General features: G+C 36.6%; 2 protein-coding genes across 2 annotated transcripts in view; both read right to left on the reverse strand.

The window, feature by feature from the left end:
* LOC102485663 (EF-hand calcium-binding domain-containing protein 13-like) overlaps window positions 1-6,716 on the reverse strand; it is a 109,130-nt gene extending 102,414 nt beyond the window's left edge. Inside the window, exons 1-2 of the mRNA XM_027775989.1 lie at window positions 6,644-6,716; window positions 5,976-6,047 (exon numbers count right to left, since the gene is read on the reverse strand). Of these exons, the coding sequence (XP_027631790.1) occupies window positions 5,976-6,047; window positions 6,644-6,716 (145 nt within the window). The remainder of the gene's footprint in view (window positions 1-5,975; window positions 6,048-6,643) is intronic.
* Window positions 6,717-13,939: 7,223 nt separating this feature from the next.
* The window catches only part of EFCAB13 (EF-hand calcium binding domain 13), an 81,156-nt gene continuing 72,714 nt past the window's right edge, over window positions 13,940-22,381 (reverse strand). The window contains exons 24-25 of the mRNA XM_006159102.3: window positions 19,611-19,682; window positions 13,940-14,088 (exon numbers count right to left, since the gene is read on the reverse strand). Coding sequence (XP_006159164.1) covers window positions 13,940-14,088; window positions 19,611-19,682 — 221 coding nt within the window. The remainder of the gene's footprint in view (window positions 14,089-19,610; window positions 19,683-22,381) is intronic.

Consider the following 22,381-nt stretch of genomic DNA (forward strand, 5'->3'; position numbering starts at 1 on the left):
AGGGAAACGTCTCTTCCCACTGCCAGTCTACAAAGTCTAGAAGGGGCAACTGCTCTATAAAATATACAGACATTTATTCTAGGCAATAAGAAATAAGAAAAACAAGGAAAACATACCATCACCAAAGGGATATAATAATTTCTATTCCAGTAACTAAGCCCAAAGAAATGGAGATCTAGATATTGCCCAACAAAGAATTCAAAGTAATTGTTTTAAGGAAAGTTCACCTAACTACAAAAGAACACAAAGGGCAACACGATAAAATCAGGAAAATACATTGAAGGAAAAAAATAGGTTAACAGGGAGATTGAAACCTTAAAAAAGAACCAAACAGAAATTCTATAGTTGAAGAATACAATGTATGACATGAAAAAATGCAATAGAGAACATCAACAGAACTGACTGAGCAAAAGAAAGAATTCAAACTTGAAGACAAAAATCAACTTGAAATGAATAATAAACCTAAATTTAAAATCTAAAACAATAAAACTTCTGAAAAAATATATAGGAGAAAAGCTTTACAACCTGAGGTTAGGCAAACAATTCTTACAAAGATGTAAGCAGAATAGATTATAAAAGAAAAAGACTGATGGCCAGCATAGTGTAACAGGTAGAAGGGCACCATTGAATAATACTGAAGGCATATGGGAAGACCTGGGTTTTGGATCCCTACAGAAACACCTGTAATTGGTCCACCATGAGAGCTGAGATCTAGTGATTTCAGAGATAAGGCAATGAAAATGATCTGCTGAGAATTTACCCTGCCAAGCAGAAAGGGCAGGCCAGAAGAAGACTGAGTCCACCATGAAGCTGAGAGCTAGTGATTTCGGAGATAAGGCAACAAAGAAGATCTGAGAATTTACCCTGGTAGAGCCCCTGTATCCTTCACTCTGTCTCTCTCTGTCTCTTACTGTCTCTCTGTCTCTGTCTTCTCTTTTTTTAATTTTTCTTTTTAAAAAAATTTTTAAGGTAAAGTCTTTTTCTTGGCTGTGAAATCTTCCTTTATCTTGGTAATAGTCCCCTCTCCTTTCTCCTTCCCATCTAGACAAGCAGAAAGGGGAGGCCAGAAGAAGACTTAGTCCACCATGAGAGCTAGATCTGGAGATTTCACTTTTTGTTTTTTAAAATGTACAAATAATTTTTTGTTTGGTTGCTTTTTCTGTTTTTCTCTTTTTTTCTTTCTTTCTCTGTATTCTTATCCTTTTTCTTTTACCTCATCACTTTGCTGCTCAGCCTCCACCCACTGAGTGTCTAGATAAGTCTAAGTGAAAAGTTGCCAAAATCCAAGTACTATTTGGGTCCTCATATTTGTCAACTACCACTGAATCTGCAACACAAAGGGACAAAAATGCAATGCCAAAGATTTTGCAGACCACATCCTCCTGTGCACCTCTGATCATTCAGATTGATCTTCTAGAATTTAGGAAGAAACGAATGACCCATCAGATGACTAAAAATCACCACAGGGGCACAAGAAATATGCAAAACCAAGAGAATACCTCACCCTCAAGAGAAAAGAATAACTCTTCTTCATCCTCAGACAGTCCAGTGGAACTCATGGACATGTCTGATAAAAAATTTAGAGTGCTCATAGTGACAAAACTAACAGAGATAGAAAAGAGACAATGAACACCAGTAGAAAAAGCCGAGAAGTTTCAGGAGGTGAGGAACTTCTTCTTGTGAGAACTGAAAGAGGAAATATACACTATAAAAAAGAATCAAATGGAACTGTTGGAGATGAAGGCTATAATACCGGAAGTCAAAACTTCCTTTGAAAATATTAAAAGCAGACTAGATCATACAGAAAATCGAATCTCAGATGTAGAAGGCAGGATCACTGGACTAGTAAAATCCATCATGAAGACTGAGTAAATAGCCCAAAAATATGAGAATAATATATGAGAAATACTAGATACCATAAACATTCAAACATCCAGATCATCAGTATCCCAGAAGGTGAAGACTAATAAGGGCATTGACAATCTATTCCATGAAATCCTTGAAGAAAACTTCCCAAACTTAGAGAGGCATTCAAAGATCCAGACTGAAGAAATACAAAGGACCCCAAATAGGATCAACCCACAGAGATCTTTTCCAAGACTTACATTATAGCCAGAATGACTAAAACCACAAAGACAAGATACTCAGACTGGCAAGAGAGAAACATCAAGTTACCTACAAAGGATATTCCATCAGGCTAACAGCGGACCTCTCATCGGAAGCAATGTGAGCAAGGAAAGAATGGGAAAATATATTCAAAGTGTAGAGTGAAAAACAATTTAACCAAGAATATTATATCTGGCAAGATTATCCTTCATATGGGAAGCGAAGACAAGAACATTCTCAGATAAACAAAACTTGAAAGATTTTACTGACACCAGACCAGCTCTCCAAGAAGTTCTGAAGGCAGTGCTATCCCAGGAAAACTAAAGACAGACACACAGAAATAAGAGTTCTAAAACAGCTAAGAAAATGGCCAGTTTAATTTCAGGGACAAGTCTAGAGTTGAACATTATTTTCCAGAATTTAAATAGAAAGATTGGACCAAAACAGAAGATAAAGTACAGGAGTTTGAACTGGTGAAATAGAATTTTATGACTTTTGACTAAAACATTATTGACCTTCTATGCTTTGTTTTCCAGTGTTAAGGAGTTTTATCTTTGTGGACAGGTCCATGTACCCACTATTCTAACAGAATCCTAACCTGTTTCCCGGCTTTAAGTATTATGCAAAGTTCTCTTAACATTCTTTGATTTTGATTTATTAAAGCTAAAAATTGCCTTTCTTGAAATTAAAATATGTATTTAAAAATACCTATTTAATAACCACAGCAAGCTATACAGCTTCAGCTATGTGCTATTTTATAGTATATTCATTCTACCCACAGAGTTTCATTTCTAAAGTCAACTTTTGTTCACAGATATATGTATATGAGCTGAACTTACTATTGAAAATATTTAGATTAATTAAGATATTTTGTGAATCAGTACAATGTGGGAAAGAAAGAATGGAAAGCAACTGCAGATACCAGAGACAGGGTGGGAGGAGGATGGGAAATGGCAGAGGGTGAAAAATGGGAGGGGGGAATATATATGGAATATATATATATATATATATATGTGTGTGTGTGTGTGTGTGTGTGTGTGTATGCATATACATACATACAAGAAACAAGAAATGGAAAATTATTTGTTGATGACAACATGTATGATTAAGCCACTTTACAGTGTATTCTGGCTGGAAAATTGCATTTGGTAGGCTGTGGTGATGTTCAGTGAAAGTATGTAAAATAAATTAATTAATAAAATTTTTTAAAAAAGAAACACCTGTAATCCTGGCTGACTAAAAGGATGGGGAGAAGATCACAGCATGGCAAGACTCTGTTGGGGATCCCTCTTTCTCTCTCAAGAGATAAACTTTCAAAAAAAGAGAAAGAGGGACCAGCAGTTAGTGTAATGGCTATGTCGCTGGACTCCCATGTAGCTAACCATGGTTTGAGTACCGGACCTGGTGGCTTAAACTCACGCCGGGCGTGTGAGCATTCGTGCCCAAGATCCCAAGAGAAGAATGGGAGGAGAAGGGATTGCGGCATGGCCATCTCCCCTGGGGAGTGATTTCTCACTTTCTGTCTCTCTGCCTTTCTCTCTTTCTGATGAGCAGTGCACATGCCCTATAGCAAAAACCTCTCCAAAAAAAAAAAAAAAAGAGAGAGAGAAAGAAATTGACAAATTCTACTTCATCAAAATTAAAAACTTTTTGGGAAGCAATGTTAAGAAAATGAAAAGATAAGCCATTGGGAGAAAATATTTGTAAAACATATACATAATAAATAACTTTGACTAGAATACCTGAAGAACTTTTTCAACTCAGATGAAAAAAAACAACTCAGTTTTTACACTGGCACAAAGTTGAACATTTCACCAAAGAAGATACAGAAACAGCCTCAAAACGAAATGAAAAAACTAACAAACACATCATTACTCATAAGAAAATGAAATACCACGTGTATCTGTTAAAAATGTTCCTTTTGGAGGACCAGCAAATGACGAAGCAGTTACGTCACAGGACTCCCACATGTCTGACCACAATTTGAGTCCTGGACCCAGTGACTTAAAGCTCATGCTGGGAACACATGATGTGTGTCCAAGATCCTGGGAGGAGAATGGAGGAAAAGGGATTGTGGCATAGCCATCCTATATGAGCAGTAATTTCTTACTTTCCTCTTACTGTCTCCTTCTCTCTGTCTCCAGTGAGCACAAGTACCTTAATGCAAAAACCTCTTTAAAAAAAAATATTAAAAGGCTATTTTTTAAAAATTTCCAATATAGGGAACCAGCAGTTAGCGTAATGGCTATGTCACTGGACTCCCACGTAGTCGACCGCGGTTCACGTCCCGGACCCGGTGGCTTAAAACTCATGCCGGGCGCGTGTGCGTGCGTGCGTGCATGCCCAAGATCCCGAGAGGAGAATGGAGGAGAAGGGATTGCGGCGTGACCATCCCCCCCTGGGAGGTGATTTCTCACTTTCTGTCTCTATGTCTCTCTCTGTCTGTCTGGCGAGCGCACGCGCCCTACGGTGAAAAAAAATCTCTCCAAAACAAACAAACAAAAATAATAAATTTCCAATATAGTCAAGTGTTGGTCAGATGCAGCACAAATAAAACTGTCATATGTTACTGGGAAGAAAGCACTTTAGAAAGCTACTTTGAGAAAATTTGGCAGTTTCTTGTCAATTGAAACATATACTTGTCATTTATTCAACAATCCCATTCTAGGTATTTAAGAGAAATGAAAACATACATCCACAGAAAAACTTGTACATAAATGTTTATATTTAAAACAGCATAGGACCAGCAGTTGGTGTAATGGCTATGTCGCTGGACTCCCAGGTAGTCAACTGTAGTTTAAATCCTAGAGCCAGTGGCTTAAACTCACACCGGGTGCATGTGCGTGCATGCCCAAGATCCCGAGAAGAGAATGGAGGAAAAGGGATTGCAGGGTGGCCATCCCCGCTGGGGGTGATTTCTCGCTTTCTGTCTCTCTGTCTCTCTCTGTCTTTCTGGCGAGCACACACGCCCTATAGCAAAAATCTCTCTCAAAAAAAATTAAAACAGCTTAACTCATAATAACCAAAATCTGGAAACAACTCAATAGTCTATTGTTATTAGATAGTCAATAGATAATGGATGAACAAGTTGTAGTATAATCATAAAATGAAATTCTACTGAACAATAAAAGAAATCAAACTTCATATTTAAAAAAGATGAATATAAAATTGTTATGTAAAGTAAAAGAAGTTAGACTCAAGCCATCTTCAAATTTTATGATACCAATTACATTCAAGAAAAGGCAAAACTATAGGAACAAAGAATGAATCAATGGTTACTAGGGGCTGAGGGTTAACGGAGGAAATGGATTATAAAAAAGCACAAGAGAACATTTTGGCATGATGCATTCCAGGTGTTGTTTGTGGTAATGGTTACATTAAGAATTCAAAAATCTATACACCTAAAAATGTTGAAATTTATTATATGTAAATTTTACCTCAATAGAAAATTTGAAAAAAAATATAGTTTATACAGTAGTGGAAAATAAATCCAAGCATAAGAGATAGTCATTAAATCTACTATACTAGGTTTGCCAAAAGTTTAAAAATTTTTAATTTATAAGTCATTTATAGTAATTTATAATTGCCTAATAAAGTTAGAAGTCAAATATGTATACTGAATAACCTCAGGGAATAATACATAATCTGTAATTTTCTGGCATTATCAAGTAAATTTTGAGTTGGAGATAAACTTGACAACATTTGCTTATAATTCAAACACAAGTTATATAAGCTAATCTTGTGTTGTTTTAGCTTTGTTGTATTTTTCATTTACCTGTGCTTTGATTATCTAATCCTATACTGTTTAAACATGTAAACTACTTCTGTTTTTCCCTATGGGCGATAAATACATATTATATAAAACTCACCAGCAGCTTTTGGAGTTATCAATGTATCAGAGAACTTAGTCATAAATTCTTGAATAGTAACCTTGCCATTTTCTGTAATATAAAGCAAAATTTAGATAAGTGGAAGAATTAATTAATATAGCTGAAGCTAACAGTCTAGTTATAAAAAAGGTTAAAAGCTTGGGAGGCAATACATGAATATGATGTGTGATGATTTAATCAGGGCAATAGACTCAGGCTTCGAGACACAGTTGGTACTGTACTGAACTGTACCATGCTGACCATAAGAATCCCAGTCAACCTAAAACTTACTGAGTGTATATGGGCACCTAGCCAAGTTCCTAAGGAGCTGGAGAGCTGGAGAAAGAGATCACAGAGTGACCAAACCCTGTCGAGAGTATTTTTCTCTCTGTCTCTCTCTCTCCCTTTCTTTTTCTTTCTTAAGCATGTGCATATGCTATCATGAATAAAATTAACTATTTTTAAAAATCAAGGCAATAAACACATCCATCATCTAAAACATTCATCATTACTTTGTGATATAAATATCTAAAATTCTCTTTTCTAACTATTTTGAAATAAGCATTGAATTGCTACCAACTATAGTTATTCTATTGTGCTATACTACTCTAGAACTCATTCTACTTAACTGCTTACATTCTCGTATCTGTTAACAAAGTTCTACCTACCCCGTAACCTCTTCTCAGCTTCTGATGGGAATTCAGACTCCACTTCTATGCAACTGAATTTTTTAGCTTCCATAAATGTGTGAGAACATATGGTATTTGTCTTTCAGTGCCTGGCTTATTTCATTTACTTCCCTAATTTAATCATTACTTTGTATTCCTATATTGAAAAATCACACTATGTCTTATAAATATGTACGACCATGTGTTGATTAAAATTATAATAAAAAACAATTAGAAAAAGTTGGACACTTCACCAAAAATGTAGAGACAGCCAAAAAACAAACAAAAAAGCTTAGGAGTCAGCCTGGACTATTTCTTCTCCCTTACTTCCTACATGTATATGGGGATCAGTTTCTGTTCCTCTATTGCCAAATACTTCTTAGATTTTCATTACCTTAATTAATGCCTATGCTATTACAATGTCATCTTTAAAAACCAGTATCACCAATTGTATCCTTTTCCATTTATTTATCACAATGTGACAAAGGAGGTCTTTGTTTTTTTAAAAAACAAAACAAAACAAAAAACCTCTGATCATTCCCATAAAGTTACACTCTGCAATAGCTACTAATTGCCTACAAAACTATAGAATAAATGTAACATTGTAGGGAGGTGGGAGGACATATACCAATATTACTTACATATGTGTTCAAGTTTCCGGTAATACTATCAAATAGAATTCTACAGTACAAAAATCAGAGAAAAAAGTTAAGATACCTTTAGGACATGCATCCTAATGGGGGTGGTATCACCACAAGGGTAAAATTCATTATTAGAGGAAGAGAAAAAATATTAAATATTACAATGGTTTGTGGTCCTAATACATAGACAGATATGTAGTACTCTGTAGTATTAAATTTTCAGGAAGGAATGATTAGAAAAAGTCTAATAAGCCTCCTTAAAGGAGTGATAATGAAAAAAATGTTAAGAAGCACTGTTGTAGGGTAATAGAAGCCACCTAAATTTAATCTCTCTACAAACTCTGAAAGTGAACAGTATTGCATGGAGCTGCAAATTAAAGAAGGAAGCAATGAAAGATGAATTCTCTACCAAATGGTACCAAAAAGTCAGAAAGGAGATTCATCCTCAGAGAAGGTGCCATTTATTAAAGTAAATGTATTGATAGTTCACTTTAGAAACTGAAAAAAGTACTCCTGAACTGGATAAGTCACTGAACATCTTCAACTCTTCCATAGGCTCATCTGGTCCAGAGAAGTCCAATATAAATAAAAGTAAACAGAAAAAGAAAAGAACCTAGCATCCATATAAATATGAAAAGAAAGCAAAATAAAAATAAAACTTTTCAGACCAACAGGTGTTGGAGGTTAAGGTGGCTGGATCTCACAAGCCTGACTACAGTTGGAGTTCCAGACCCAGTGGCTTGAAAAACACCGGGAGCATTTATCTGTGTGCCCAAAATCCTGAGAGGAGAATATAAGAGAAGAGACTGCAGCATGGCCATCTCTCCCTTCCAAGGGATGATTCTCACTTTCCCTATCACTCTGCTCTCTAGAGAGCACATGTGCCCTATAGCAAAAATAAATAAAAAGAAAAATAAAACTTTTCAGTAGATGAATATACATATAAGCCAAAATCGATATTATAACAAACACAGTAATATAAATTAAGTAGTGTGAACCAATTTCAAATATGAAAGAATACCATAAATCAGAACAGAAATCAACAAAATAAGTTGTGAGATAAGAGCTGACTGAACTCAGAACAGACTATAGAAACACAAAGTTAATTCAAAAACGAAGACTCAGATAAAGTTATCTAAGAGGACTGGATGCAACTAAAACTGTAGTTAAATGTCATTTAGGACAAATGTTAAAAAGAATCATAAGAAAAGGTATGAAGGAAATAAGAAGGAAGATTAAACCAATGGGGGGTGGTAAAAAAAAAATCCAGAGAGAAAGTGACAGATAACATATAAAGACTTGATATGCACGTAATTAAGTCCTTGGGGAAAAAAATAAACAACAGAATGGACTTAACTTTCAACTACATGTTTGTTACAGGCACAGAATTAGAATAAGTATTATCCTTGGTTCCTGGAACATTATCCATTACACATGGCCTACTTTTATTCATTTGATTCATCCAAAATCTTTTTTTTTTTTTTTTTGAGAGGTTTTGGTTATAGGGCATGTGAGCTCACCAGAGAGACAGAGAGAGACAGAGAGACAGAAAGCAAGAAATCACCCCCAGGGGGGATGCCACGCTCCAATCCCTTCTCCTCCATTTCTCTTTTCAGATCTTGGGCACGCACGCACACACGCCTGGAGTGAGTTTAAGCCACAGGGTCTGGACCTGGAACCATAGTCGACTACATGAAAGTCCAGTAACATAGCCATTATGCCAACTGCTGGTCCCCATTCAAAATCTTTAATAATATAATAAGTAATAGCAAACTTTTGCCCAAAACAAAAGATAGGACTTAATAGTCGGCATCTAACCAGAGGGTTCCATGTACAAATCTATCCTCTATCTTCCCTAACACTTCATCATGAATCCAGTGTTCACCATTCCTTTGCTTCCTTTTCAAGCTAATCTTATTATACCTATATGTATTCTCAAATTCATCATGAATAATATCAAATATTGCTTTATGTGATAATTTTAGTCAGATGTGTTTTCTCTTCTATAAAATACCTGTTTAACACTTTTCATCAATTTTCTAATGAGCTGCTTGTGTTCTTGATTGGTTAAAGTTCTTTATTCTTGACACTAATCCTTTATGAGATGTATAAATTGTGAATAATTTCTCAAAGTTGTAATCTATTTTTTCATCTTCTTGAAGGCCTCTTTTAAAGAACAAGATTATTTTAATACAGTTAAATATCAATCTTCATTTAAATTTAATACTTTCTGTGTTTTGTTCAAAAAATCATTACTACCCAATGATATTCTAGTTTATTTCCCACTAAGGGCTTTCAAGTTTTGCTTTAGACACTTAAGTCCTTAACCCATTTTGGGTTGAATTTTGCCTACAATGTATAGTAATAATCCAATTTCATCTTTTGATATGTAAGTTAGTATTTTTCCAGCCCTAGTTATTAAGCAGTCCTTCATTTCCCCCAACCATTTGACATGTGAATTCTGCATTTATCAAAGTTTCATTTGGGCTGGTCCACAGTCCGGTGATTGATGCAGCTGGATCTTACATGGTTGACATGAGGTTTGAGTCCCAGTGACTTAAGAAACATGCCAGGCACATGTGTATGTGTGCCCCAGATCCCTAGGGCAGAGAGAAAGGAGGAAAGAGGACTGTGGCTTGACTATTCTCTGTGTGGAAAGTGCTTTGCACTTTCTCCCTCTCTCTCTCTCTCTCTTTCCAGTGAGCACACATGCCCTCTAGCAAAAAAAATTTTTTAAAGTTTCATTCTTTTTTTAAAAAAAGATTTACTTAATTTTAATTTGTTATTATTATTAATTTTTTAAGTTGACGAGAGAGAGACAGAAAGAGAGAGAAAGACAAAAGGAAAGTGAGAAAGCAAGCCACCAGGTCCAGGACTTGAACCGTTGTCGACCATGTGGGAGTCCAGCATCTCAACCACCACACCACCAGCCAGCACCAAAAGTTTCATTCTTTTGTTGAGAAGTTCACTGGTAGACCTCAAGAGTGATTCTTTATATATGCTGTTTCTTTTCTCTTATTGCTTTCAAGATTCTCAAAATTTTGGGACCAGCAGTTAGCATAATGGCTATGTTGCTGGACTCTCATGTAGTTGACCACGGTTTGCGTCCCGGACCTGGTGGCTTAAAACTCATGCTGGGTGCATGTGCGGGCATGCCCAAGATCCCGAGAGAAGAATGGAGTAGAAGGGATTGCAGCGTGACCATCCCCCCGGGGGGGTGATTTCTCACTTTCTGTCTCTCTGTCTCTCTCTGTCTGTCTGGCGAGCACACACACCCTATAGCAAAAATCTCTCAAAAAAAAAAAATTTCTCAAAATTTTGTTTTGGCGTGTGCCATTTCTGGGGTCTCTATTACATTCCACAATCAATTTGCCTATATCAACATGAATACAATAGTGTCTTGATTATCATAATTATCATAACTCTGTCATAAGTCCTGATATCTGCTGATATCTATGTAGTACAGTCCCTCCACTCTCTACTCTACTTTGGAAATATCCTTTATATTTTACCTTCCATATAAATTGTAGAACTATCCATGAAAAATCTTGTTGAATTTAAGGTATAATTGCAATGAAAACTTTTAATCAATTTGGGAAGAATTAAAATCTATTTTAAGGGCCAACAGGTGGTATGGTAGTTAAGGAGCTGGATCCCACATAGTTGACTTCACAGTTTGTGTCTGGACTCAGGGGCTTGACAGTCATGCCAGGTGCATGCATTTACATGCCCCAAATCTCAAGATTTGAGGTTCATTTGTAATCTTTCAATTGTGGTAGTTGATTCTTTATCATTTAATATTCTTTTTGAAGATGAACACACTTTATTCATTCTATCTTACATGAAAATTTGAGTTGTTCTAGTTTTTTTTACTATTTTGAATTACTATTACAAATAATTATTGTGGGAACCAGCAGTTAGCGTAATGGCTATGTCGCTGGACTCCCACGTAGTTGACCGCGGTTCGAGTCCCGGACCCGGTGGCTTAAAACTCACGCTGGGCGCGTGTGCGTGCGTGCCCAAGATCCCGAGAGGAGAATGGAGAAGAAGGGATTGCGGCGTGACCATCCCCTTTGGGGGGTGATTTCTCGCTTTCTGTCTCTATGTCTCTCTCTGTCTGTCTGGCGAGCGCACGTGCCCTACAGTGAAAATCTCTCCAAAAAAAAAAAAAAGACAAATAATTCTTGTGTATGTATTAAGTTATACACTTAAGAATTATACTTCTTACTATATATAAACTATACCTCAATTTAGAGAATGGAAAAAATAAACAAAGCAGAAATTTATAAAAATACAAGGAGAAATACAGAAACTACATAGAAGATTTAACAAGTTTATATCTGCAGTTAATAGAATCATTATACAAAATAGGACGTACAGTAAGTAAGAGAGCCAGAATAGATAAGACTTGTTTTGGGGCTGTTTTTCCCCTGGGACACTTTCCAATTGCATAAGATGCTACTGGAAGTCTAAAAGGATGTGCGACACTTTTGAAAGCCTTGTAAGGCTAAAAAGACAAGGATCAGAATCCATGATCCACAATTGGAGAGGGCTATGGTAAATGCCTCTGACTTGAGTTGGAGTAGGGTTAACCAAAATTAAATAGGCCTTGCAAAAATGACAGTTAGCCTTTGAATTATCACAATCCCGGAAACTGGATATAAATTACTAGTGGCTCAGGTGCCTGGGAGAAACTAGAAACAAACAGGAAAAAATAGCAGACTAGTAAATTATTATGTTTGCTATCCAAGGAGGTAAAACACAAATTGAAAATTTCAGCAGAGAACTTGAAATTATTTTTAATATATATATCTAAAAGATTTTTGCTATAGGGTATGTGTGCTCAGTTGAGAGACAGAGATACACAAAGCAAGGAATCATCCCCCACAAGGGGATGGCCCCTCTGCAATCCCTTCTCCTCCATTTTTGGGATTTGGGGCACACATACACATGCTTCCAGCATTTATTTTAAGCAGCTGGATCTGGGACTCAAACTATGGTCAACTACATGAAAGTCCAGCAGTGTAACCATTATGTGATCTGCTGGTCGTTCAAATAGATATTTTAAACCTAAAAAATACATTGACCAGACTTGAAGATTCAATAGGAATAGCCAGAAAATTGATAGTCTGGAAAATAGATGAGAAGAAAATATAAAAGAAACATTAAAAAATGAAATGATAAAAACTACAGAAGAGGATGCAAAAATAATAAAGAAATAAATTTAAAAGAGAAGATCAGGGCCAGTAGGTGGTTTGGTGGTTAAGGGCTGGGCTCCCACATGGCCAACCACAGTTCAAGTCCTGGACCTGGCAGCTTGCTTTCTTACTTTCTCTGTCTATCTGTCTCTCTCTGGTCAAAACGGAAGAACAATGAAAACAAATAAGATTTAATAATAATAAATAAGATTTAATAATAAATAAAATAAAATATATTTTTTAAAATTAATTATAGGGAACCAGCAGTTAGCGTAATGGCTATGTCACTGGACTCCCACGTAGTCGACCGCGGTTCGTGTCCCGGACCCGGTGGCTTAAAACTCACGCCAGGCGCGTGTGCGTGCGTGCCCAAGATCCCGAGAGGAGAATGGAGGAGAAGGGATTGCGGCGTGACCATCCCCCCTGGGGGGTGATTTCTCGCTTTCTGTCTCTATGTCTCTCTCTGTCTGTCTGGCGAGCGCACGCGCCCTACAGTGAAAATCTCTCCAAAAAAAAAAAATTAATTATAAAAAAATAAGATCGATCAAGATGAAGATTGAATTTTTTTCAAAAGATTCATAAAATTGAAAATACTGATCAAGGAAAAAAAGTGACAAGCCACTAACACTGAGAATGAAAATGAAGATATCATTATAGATGTAGCAGACACCAAAAAAATAAGCAGATATCAAGAACAACTTTATTTAGTGCATTTGAAATGGCAGATGAAATGGGAAAATTTCTACAAAAACAGCTTGTCAAAATTAATAAGAAAATAAAACACACTTATAATCCCATAATTTAAGAAATAAAATCAATAATCCAAAGCCCTTCCACAAATAAAACTCTTCATCCATGTGACTTTACCTGTGAATTCTACTAAAGACTTCAGAAAAAAAAAAATCTCTTCTAGAAAATAAAAAAAGAAAGAATATTCCACAACTCATTTTAAGAACCTAAGGGTAATATTCAGCTATACCAGTCATTATAATAATAAAATTATTTTATATATTTAAAATATCTACTGCCCTGAACCACCATCATGAAAAAAAAAAAAAAAACTAATATCCCTAGATAGCACCATAATTTAGCTTCCAAAGGGTTCACATCTATCAAGAGGGTGCTCAAAATCTCATTTCAGTTTATGGATGACATTCTCATTGTCATTACTTATATCAGTCAATTCACAAAATAACCTCACTTCCTAGGACCACTGGCTTCCCACAGGGACAGGATAGGTCCTCATTTTCTCCTCTGTTTAGACACATGGAGTTTAGGGTGAGTACACCAGTAGGGCTGTATCCTCCAGTGGGGTAGTATCCACCAGTAGGGCAGTATCCACCAGTCATCCCACTGCAGCTCCTATACGGTGCCCTCCATTCCTGGGTGTCCCACCCATACACCTTCCACCTCCACCAACAGAGGATGCCCCTTACAAGATAGATGCCTTGAAACTACTAACCATGTTCAGGTACATGTCTTAGTACTTCATTAAGTACAACATTAGCTGTATGAAGGCCATCATTGGTCAATATTGTCTTGAGATCAGAGACATCAATTAGATTATTCTGGAGAATTTGGGTAGTAGCTAAGAGTAGCTGTGTAGCTGCAAAAAGGGAGCAAAAATAAGTACTTCAACAGCAAAACTAGAGTATACTATTTATTATCATTTACTAGTTTCAAGTTGCATAAAATGATAGAACTTTACATAGAACTATAATTTTTTTAAAAACATATTATTATATCTAACAGTAATTGAGCACCAAGTGCTAGATACTGTTTTAAGCACTTTTACTTTACCTAACCTGATGATAACCCCAAGATAGGCATTATTACCCTATTTTAAATTTTGTTATAATTACTTATTTGATTTTATCCATTTTATTATTTTAATTTGATGACAGAGACACAGAGAGACAGAGAATGTAGGAAAGCAAGCTGCCGGGTTCCGGACTCGAACCACAGTTGGCCATGTGGGATTCCAGCACCTCAACCACCATAGGCCCCATTATCTCCATTTTTCTAATGAAGAAACTAAGGTTACTGAAATTTAGTTAATAGGTTATGTCAGAAATATTGGCTTATACAGGAGAAAATTATAAGTCTATAGAAAATATACAAGTTTTTTAAAAATTGTTAACTCCAGGAGAAAGTGGATGGGGGAGATTACACAAGCAAAGAGGTGTGGAGCCAGTAGATGGCATAGACTATCAATAAATTATATTTGGATAGTCATAATAATGCAAATCCTATTTATTTAATTAAAAATGGTGATGTAATTACATTTTCACACACTTGAGTATGTAATTTCTTTTCTTTTCTTTTCTTTTCTTTCCTTTTTTAATTTACCAAAGGGAGTATGCACTCGCTAGAAAGAGAGCTGGTAAGCAAGAAAGCCCTTCCACGGGAAATAATTACTCCACATCCCTTCTCCATTTGGCATTTTGGGCATGCATGCACATACACCTAGTGTGTTTCTTAAGCTGTTAGGTCCAAAATTCAAACCTTACAATCAGTCATGTCAGATCCAGCCACTTTCACCATCACACTACAGACTGACCTGAGTCTATAAGTCCTTGGTATTTTTTTTTTTTTAGGTTTCTGCTACAGGATCCATGCACTTGGAAGAGAGAGATGGAAAAGAGAAAGAAAGTGAAAAATCACTCCCCGAGGGGATAGCCATGCCACAATGGCCTTGTCCTCCATTTTCTTCTTGAGATATTGGGCATGCATGTACAAGAACCAGGTTGATTTTCCAGTGGCCAGGCCCAGGACTTAAAATGAGGTCGGCCATGTGGTAAACCAGCACCTTAACCACTACGCCACCTGCTGACCCCAGTATGTAACTTTTTAATCAATATCTACCACAAAGAGACAAGGTCTCAATTTTTACAACTTCCATATGATATAAGCATTAATATCCCTATATCCATTTTTTTTTTTTTGGAGAAGTTTTCACTACAGGGCGCGTGCGCTCGCCAGAGAGCCAGAGAGAGACAAAGAGATAGAAAGCAAGAAATCACCCCCCAGGGGGGATGGCCACGCCGCAATCCCTTCTCCTCCATTCTCCTCTCTGGATCTTGGTCACGCACGCACATGCGCCCGCCATGAGTTTTAAGCCACCGGGTCCAGGATGCGAACCGCGGTCGACTACATGGGAGTCCAGCGACATAGCCATTACGCTAACTGCTGGTCCCCCTATATCCTTTTGAACATGAAGTTTCTGTTCTTAAAAAAATGAAAATAACACTATGAAGATCTTATTTTAGAGAAGCTAGCAAAATATAAATGTAAAAATTCCAGTATCTGGGTACAAAAGTAAAATGTGTTTTCAGGTTTAACTGCTATTCTAAACAAATTAGGGGACAACCAGCGGAGTGATGGTCAAGGAGCTGGATCCCACATAGTTGACTGTGTGGTTCAAGTCCCATATCCAAGAGCCTTAAAACACACCAAGCATGTGTGTGTGCATGCTCAAAATCCTGAAAGGAGGGAGAAATAGAAAAGGGATAGCGGTGTGACTGTGTGCCCCAAGGCGTGGGGGAAGACTGCTTTCTTACTCTCTCTCTCGCTCCCTCTCTCTCTCTCTGACTCTCTCTGGTGAGTATATGCACCTCCTGGCAATTTAAAAACAAACAAATAAAATATTTTAAAAAACTAATTAAAAAAGAAAAAAATCAGAATAAGAAATAATTTATATAATTTTTCCAAGACCTCACACAAAGTAATTACCATAGAAAGATATGCCAGATAACAAAAATTTTTGCCCACCATATTCTCATGATACTGAACCTATTCAAGTTTTCAAAATGTACTATATTGGAGGTGTAAATATCAGTTTACAACACTGAATTTTAGAAAATGAAATATGACTTTTGGTTTCATTTAAAAGTTGATGTATTTACATTCTGTAACACCTCTACCAGGATCCTCACACCACAATCCATCCCCAGATTCAGCCAGCTGATCATGCACAGGGATATCTGGGACACTAACCCTGGACCATGTTACATCATGTGGAATACTACCACAGAGGGCTGCATTACCACTGTGCCAGCATCAGGCTCCCTTTTTAAAATAGTACCTGCTACAGGAAAATGTTCTTATGTAACTCGTTACAACTTACATATGACATAAGCATTACTATCCTTATTTTAAAAAGAAAAATAGAGAATAAGAGAACAGATGTAATTTTTCTTTGGCCACACAGCCAATAATTACCACAGTAACTACTGTTTAGGTTTTTACTTTACTACAAAACTACAATAATTAAGAGTACGTGGTACTGGCATAAATATATTGGGTCATCAGAAAAGTTATGATGTATTTTTGCATGGAAAAACACAGAAAAATGTGTCATTTTTCCAACAACCCAATAGAATAAAGACCAATAGAATTAGGCCAGCACCATGGCCTAGTGGTTGAGCCTAGACAGATCTGACTTGGCCAATTGTGCAGTTTGAATTCTGGCCCTGGCAGCTTGAAAAACAAACTAGGAATTTGTGCATGAATGCTCAAAATCCTACTGGGTTAAAAAATGAGATGAGATTGTAATGTGACCACTCCCCATGGGGGGTGCTTTCTCCCAATTCCTCTTTCTCTCTCTTTCTCTCTCTGGTGAACATACACACTCTCTGTCAAAAAAGACTTACAGAATAGTGAGTCCAAAAATAAGTCCATTATGGTTGATTAATTTTCAACAAGGGTGCCAAGACCATTCAATAAAGAATAATCTTTTAAACAAATAATGCTGCAATAACTGTATATCTGCATACAAAACAATAAAGCTAGATCCCCATCACACCATATGTAAAAATTAACTAAAGGGACTAGCAGATGGCTTAATAATTACGTTGCTGAACTCCCACATAGTAGACTGCAGTTTGAGTCCCAAATCCTGTGGCTTAAAACTCACACTAACATGTGTGCATGCGTGCCCAAAATCCCAAGAGGAGAATGGAGAAGGGATTGTGGCATGGCCACCCTCCTGGGAGGGAGGGTGATTTCTCACTTTCTGTCTCTCTATCTCTCTTTGTTTTTCCAGTGAAAACATGTGCCCTATAGCAAAAATCTCTCTAAAGAAAAAAAAAAGCTAACTAAAAATAGGGGTCAGCAGGTGGCATGGTGGTTTGGTTGACAGCAGTTCAAGTACTGGACCTGGCTTTTTGCTTTCTCACATTCTCTCTCTCTCTCTCTCTCTCTCTCTCTCCCTCTTTCTCTCTCTCTCTCTCCCTCTTTCTCTCTCTCTCTCTCTCATTGTCTCTCTCTGGTGAGCACACGTGCCCTGTAGCAAATTAAAAAATAATAATGACAAATAAAATTAAATTATCTTTAAAAAATTAGAAGTGAATCTATTCAAATAAAAGAGCTAAAATTAGAAGAAAACATTGGTGTAAATTTTCATGATGTTGGATAATCTTTAGATAAGACACCAAAAGAAGAATCAACAAAAGCAAGTATAATTAGATGTCACCAAATTTAAAATTCGTTCTGCTTCCAAGGATATCATCAGGAAAGAAAAAAGGCAATCAACAAAATGGGAGAACCAATGCAAATCATATAAAGGTCTAGTATCAAGAACATATAGAGAACTTTTACAATTCACTAAGAATATAACCAAATTTTTAGATGGGCAAAGGATTTATATATGCATATCTCTAAAGAAAATACACAAATGCCCAAATAGCACATGAGAAAAAGCTTAACATCATTAGCTATCAGGAACTACAAATCAAAACTACAATGAGATACTTTACAATACTAGCATAGCTACAATAAGAAAGACAGAAAATAATGAATATTGTTGAGGATGTAAAGAAATCATAGATTGTTGGTGGTAATGTTAAATGGCGTAGCTACTTTGAAAAACACTGGAAGCTCTTCAGAGAGTTGAAAATAGAGTTACCATATGAGCTAGCAATTTTACTACTAGGTATATACCCAATAAAAATAAAAATATATGGTCACACAAAAAGTTCTACACAAAACAATGTACAGATGTTTGTAGCAGCATTTTTCATAAAAGCCAAAAGGTAGAAACAACACAAATGTCTATCAAATGATAATTATTGTAAATTAATAAAATGTGCTATATTCATATTCTGGAATATTTTTCCACCTTGAAAGAAATGAAGTACTACTTCATGTTATAATACAAAAGAATTTTGAAAGCATATGCTACATGAAGGAAGTCAGGCACACAAATCCATATAAAATATGACTGCATTTATATGAAATATTCTAAGTAGACAAATTCATGTTTAGTGGCTATCAGAGAGAGGTGGGAATGGAGAATAACTGTCATGGGTACAGAGGTTCTCGGGGTGATGAAAATGTTCTGAAAATAGAAAGTGACAATGGCTGCAAAACTTTGTTAATATACTAAAACCTACTGAATTGTACACTTTTAAAAGCACAAAGTTTGTGTACATGAGTTATATCTCAATTAAAAGTGTACATCTAATTTTTAAACGCCACCAAAGCATTTAGTAATACATCATTGATAGGGATGTCTGAATCACTGGCAAGTTCTTTGGCAGGTGTTCTTTGTAGACTTGGGGTTAGGAAAAGATGCTGGTGTTGAAATGATCTCTCTAATTTAGAGGAGGATAAGAGGAACCTCAGGGGCCAGAAGCCATGAGCAGTCCTTAAATATGAGGGGCAAATTGATGTGGTGAGGCAACAGAGATGGTGTGGTAATAGAAATAATACAGCAATTGATACTGCAGAAATTTAGGATTTCTGTAACTGAAAAAGATGGGCAGTCTAATTGGGTACACCTAAAAGTTCCAGAAGCCTGACTTGAGATCACATAAAAAAGAAATAGGTGGTTTCTCATCCAATTTCAGACCTGATTTAATTCCCTGAATGAAGGAAAAACTCACAACACTTGAGGATAGTCTTTGCAATAACAGCAAAGGTATTCAGTACTTTTAACCTTTTCTTATTTTTTTTCTCCTCATTATATATTTGCCCCATTTTCCTCACTTGCTTTTTTTTCTATTCTCATAGTACAACTCATAAGCTGTTTTGAATCCCTTTGAAACTAGAGAGACTATAAATTAAAAACTTGAAATCCATATAGTAACTTTTAAAATATCATTTCATAGTCTTTAAATATTCACTTACCCACAGACTTCTTAAAATGTGGACTTTCTTTCATTTCCATTAATAAATCTTTTAAGTCCACCTCCATATTATCTGGAAGGTCAAAATTAAACATGTTGACATTAAAAACCTGATACTGAATTGGCATATGAGATGAAGATGACTGATTTACAATAGTTGGTTAAAATTCCATCCTAGCTCACTTTTCTGTGTCAAATAATTAAAACTATTGGATTGTCAGAAAAGTCATGACACACATTTGCATAGAAAAATGTGTGTCATGACTTTTCCAACAACCTTTTCTTATTTTTTTCCTTAGAGAGATTTTTTTTGTTACAGAGTACATACACTCACCGAAGAGACAGAAAAAGTGAGAAGTCATTCCCCTTCCCCCCGCGTGGGGGGATGGCCACATCACGATCCCTTTTCCATCCTCCTCTTAGGATTTTGGGCACATACACTCTTGATCCCGGACTGGTTTCAAGTGGCCAGGTCCAGTACTCTAACCATGGTTAGCTGTGTGGGAATCTACCACTTTAACTACTACGCCATCTGCTGGACCTCCAACAACTTAATATTTCAACAAAACTTTTAAGACTTTTAGGAATCACCTACTGAATAGTTAATAATATAAATAGCTAGTATTTTGTGAGTTCTTTATATATACTAGGCACCCTTTTATGGTGTTTTCTATGTGATTCATGTAATCTTCATAATCATTCTATAATATGGGTACAATTAATATGCCTTTTTTTTTATATAGATTTTTGCCATAGGGTGCATGCGCACACAAGAGAAACAGAGAGACAGAAGAGGAGAAATCACTGCCTAGGCGGATGGCCATGCCACAATTCCTTCTCCTCCATTCTCCTCTCAGGATTTTGGGCACACATGCTCATGTGTCTGGCATGGGTTTTAAAGTCAAAGGCAGGCCCATAGCACAACAACTAAGCACTATGCATTGGGAGCCAAATCCCACATGGCTGACTATGTTTGAATCTTGGCACTGGTGCTTGAAAAACATGCCAAGCACGTGTGCATTATGCACATGCCCAAAATCCTGAAGGATGGAGAAATGGAGAAAAAAGGATTGTGGTGTGACCACACTCTACTGAGAGATTCTCTTTCTCTTTCTCTCTCTCTCTCAAAATCTCTCTCTTTCTGGTGAGTGCACTCACCTTCTGGCAATTAAAAAAAAAAAAGATGAAGACAAAGAGAAATTAATAACTTGTCAAAGTCACAAAGCTACAAAGTGCTAAAGGCTATGTGTGAACTGATGCAGTCTAACGCCAAAGGCGATCAATTATTAGGACACACACGTGTACACACACACACACACACACACACACACCAAGTAACAAGTGAAGAAAGGTGTAAAAATGGGACCACAGCAGACAATATAGGCCTATAACTGAATTAAAGAGATTTCGAATTATAATAAAATAGCAGACAGACTAGGTAGCACAGAAATCATCATCCCATTATAGATCCCTAGTGATGTTGTCTCAAATGTTAACAATATGACCAACTCATATGAAGCAAATACCAAAAGGTTAACTGCAACTGAGATCCAGGGTGGTAAGCAGTCAGTACTTACACTACTCACTGGGAAATACGAGTATCTATGAGGTCCAGAAATGACTAGGTGTTTTGTGACTCTTCAGGCAGAGTCACAGAAAATAATTTCATTTCTGGCTAATTAGGGATTTAGAATTTACATGTTATAAAATTGGGATGCTTAAAGGGTTTTAATGCCAGTATAACAGAGATTAAAATATTGCATATAATGGCTTAGGTAAACAAAGAGGACTAAATCTCTCTAATTCTGAGAGGCAGTGGAGAAAATAATCTTTGAAAAATTGAAAGCCTGGCCTACATTTCATGTGGTTTTGGAGTCTAAACTTTATACCACTATGATGATGTGGGAAAAACAAAGTCAAAACATAAAAATTGACCCAGGTGAATAATAATCTTGGGAACCTTGCAAAATTGGTAACTAAATGTGCTGGTGAAAAATTCTCAACCTAGGAATCATAGAATTCCCATAGAAAAACAAACTGGTTAAGATAAACCTGCAGTAGGGGCCAGTCAGTGGTGTAGTAGTTAAGGCAGCTGGATCCTACATGGCTGACTGAGAAGTTTGAGCTCTTGATCCAGTGGCTTGAAAAACAAACTTGTGCCTGCACGCCTAAATTCTGGAGAGGAGAATGGAGGAAAGGGGACTGCAGCATGACCATCCTTCCTGGGGGAATGATTTCTCACTTTCCCTTTCTCGTTCCCTCCAGCAAGCACACATCCCTTGTAACAAATTCAAAAAAAAAAAAAAAAGAAAGAAATAAAGAAAGAAAGAAAAAAAGAAAGAAAAATCTAAAATAAAAAATCACCTAAAACCAATGAAACTTGGTAGCTTTTAAAAGTATTTCCAAGTGAATTTACTTCCTAAGAGATGTGTATAAGAAAGGGGATCAAATATGTATTAGAGAGTGCTCGCGGCCGCCATCAACGTCGCTGGAGTTCCTCAAGACTCATCTGCGCCACCCGCCCGCCACACACTCTGCCATCGTAAGCCACCATCATGGTGAAGCTCGCTAAGGCTGTAAAACTCAAGGTGACCCCCAAAAAATGGCTCCTCCTCCAAAGGAGGTAGAAGAAGACAGTGAAGATGAGGAAATGTCAGAAGATGAAGAAGAAGATAGCAGTGGAGAAGAGGTTATCATCCCTCAAAAAAAAGGTAAAAAGGCTGCCACAACTCCAGCAAAGAAGGTGGTAGTTTCTCAAACAAAAAAGGTTGA

Source organism: Tupaia chinensis, unplaced genomic scaffold (assembly GCF_000334495.1).
Source record: "Tupaia chinensis unplaced genomic scaffold, TupChi_1.0 Scaffold000624_1, whole genome shotgun sequence".
Lineage (NCBI taxonomy): Eukaryota > Metazoa > Chordata > Mammalia > Scandentia > Tupaiidae > Tupaia > Tupaia belangeri.